The 2,379-nt window shown below is 35.5% G+C and overlaps 1 protein-coding gene across 1 annotated transcript; it reads right to left on the reverse strand.

Moving 5' to 3' along the window:
• Positions 1-735: 735 nt before the first annotated feature.
• Positions 736-1,689, reverse strand: LOC131831461 (olfactory receptor 2G2-like). Its single transcript, XM_059173506.1, has one exon. It carries the CDS (start codon positions 1,687-1,689, stop codon positions 736-738), a length of 954 nt encoding a protein of 317 aa, XP_059029489.1.
• Positions 1,690-2,379: the final 690 nt, after the last annotated feature.

Below are 2,379 nucleotides of genomic sequence, written 5' to 3' on the forward strand. Positions count from 1 at the left end.
ATGTGGTTTGTCAATCACTTAGTCAGTCATTTAGTCAGAACTGGTTTATTAGCTCAACTACTTTTGTCAGTCACTTAGAACTGCTTTTATTGGCTCAACTACAAAATAATAGAACCAGGTTGATTCTTTCTACTTTATCCTCTACCTGAATGTATAGTTTTTGTTCCATGTCGATTATGCTCTTCTACACATTGATATCACATTCTAAGAGGATAGAGTGTTGGAGGAAATAAAATTTCTGCCTCATAACAGTTTGCCTCAATTTCTTCCATTGTTGGTGCAACTTTGGAAAAGGGAAGACACTGGTTCAACTAGAGATACAGGAAAGCTGAGAGACTAAAAATGTTTTTCACAAATAAAGAAAAAAGAAATGACTAGTTTAAAACATTCCTCAATTTTTTTTTTCTCAACATGGGAAAACAACAATTTCAGAGGGGTTTCATAGATGATATATTTCAGGAGGAAAGATATTTAAGAATAGATTGAAATAGTGACTTTTTTGATATTTTTTGTTGCTATTGATACAAAGTTGGTACTAGACACATATATTCCACAGTATATTATATAATGGTGTATAAATAATTAACCAAAAGAAAATGGGAGAAAATGACTCAAATAGGCTTTTACTAAAAAGTTTAATGTTTAAAAAAAAGTTTAATTTTGTTTTTACCACACACAAAGAGATGTTTATCATGGTCGTGCTTTTTAAAAAACCTTTTTTTTTTTTTTAAATAATCATGTAAACTTTATTCCCAGAATCTTTCCTAGAACTTTCCTTAGTGCCCACTTAACCTCTTTATTTCTCAAAGTATAGATAAGGGGGTTGAGCATGGGGGTCACCACGGTGTAAAAGAGGGAAACAAACTTTCCCTGGTCCTTGGATCTACTCTTGGCTGGCTGCAGATACATGAAGATGATGGTTCCATAGAAGATTATGACAATCATCAGGTGGGAGGAGCAGGTCCCAAATGCTTTCTTTCTTCTCGAAGCTGACTTAATCTTCAAAACTGCTTGGGTAATATAGCCATAGGAAACCAGGATGATGGAAACAGGTACTATAAGGAAGATAATGCTAGCTACAAAGAGCTCAGCCTCATTGAAAGTGGTGTCCACACAAGCCAACTTGATGAGTACAGGGACCTCACAGATAAAATGATCCACTTGATGATGTCCACAGAAAGGTAGCTGCAAGGTGAGAGTGGACTGTACTAGAGTAGTGACCACCCCACTGAGCCATGCCAAAGATGCCAAAGCCATACAAAGATGATGATGCATTATGACAGTGTAGTGGAGGGGACGGCAGATGGCAATGTAGCGATCATAGGACATCACAGCTAGGAGGACACATTCTGTAGATCCCAGGGCAAGAGAGACATAGAGCTGAACCACACAGCCACCATAGGTGATGTTTTTCATAGGATCCCACAAGTTTACCAAGAGCTGAGGAATAACACTGCTTGTAAAACATATATCCAAAAAGGAGAGATGAGAAAGGAAAAAATACATTGGCGTATGAAGCTTGGATTCCAGACGAGATAACAGAATGATGGTGGTATTCCCAAAAATGGTTAATAAATACAAGATCAAAATGACCACAAATAGAACCTTCTGTAACTGGGGATAATCAGAAAACCCCAAGAGGACGAAACCTGTTAGTCTGGTCTCATTGGTACTCCTCATCATCCCCATATGCAAAGTGTGTTCCCAAAGACTGCTACAGTTGAGAAAGATGACATATTATATAAGGTCAAATGAGACAGTATACTTCCCCCAAAAGTATTCTATGTTAAGTTCTTAAAAGCTATGTCCTTACATCTAGTAGCTTAGATCTTTTTTCCTACTATGTGCATTGTAAATAAATATGCATCTTCTCCTCTGATGCTTTCTAAAATAGAGAAGAGCAGACATATGTAAAAACATAATAATCAAGCTACAATAATTAGAACCTATGGTACAGGCATAAATGTAGATGTATATATCAGTGGAGTAAAATGAAGGCCCGGATAGAACCCATTTATATACAACCACTGGATTGTCAACAAAGTTATCAGGGATAGATAATGGGAAAAAGATAGTCTTTTCAATAAATGGTGCTGGGAAAGCTAAATATCCACATACAAAATAATGAAGTTGGATGTCTAGCTTACACTATACACACCATTAATCAACTCCAAATGTATTGAAAACTTAAATGTAAGATATAAAACATAAACTTTTAGGAGAAACATAAAGGAAAAGCGTTATGACATTGGTCTTGACAATATCTTTATAGATACGACACCAAAATCACAGATAACAAAAGGAATATCTAGGAAATGGAAGAAAATATTTGTAAAACAAATATCCAATAATGAGTTAATATCCAAAATATGTAAGAAT

This window comes from Mustela lutreola, chromosome 5 (genome assembly GCF_030435805.1).
Source record: "Mustela lutreola isolate mMusLut2 chromosome 5, mMusLut2.pri, whole genome shotgun sequence".
NCBI classification, from domain to species: Eukaryota; Metazoa; Chordata; class Mammalia; order Carnivora; family Mustelidae; genus Mustela; species Mustela lutreola.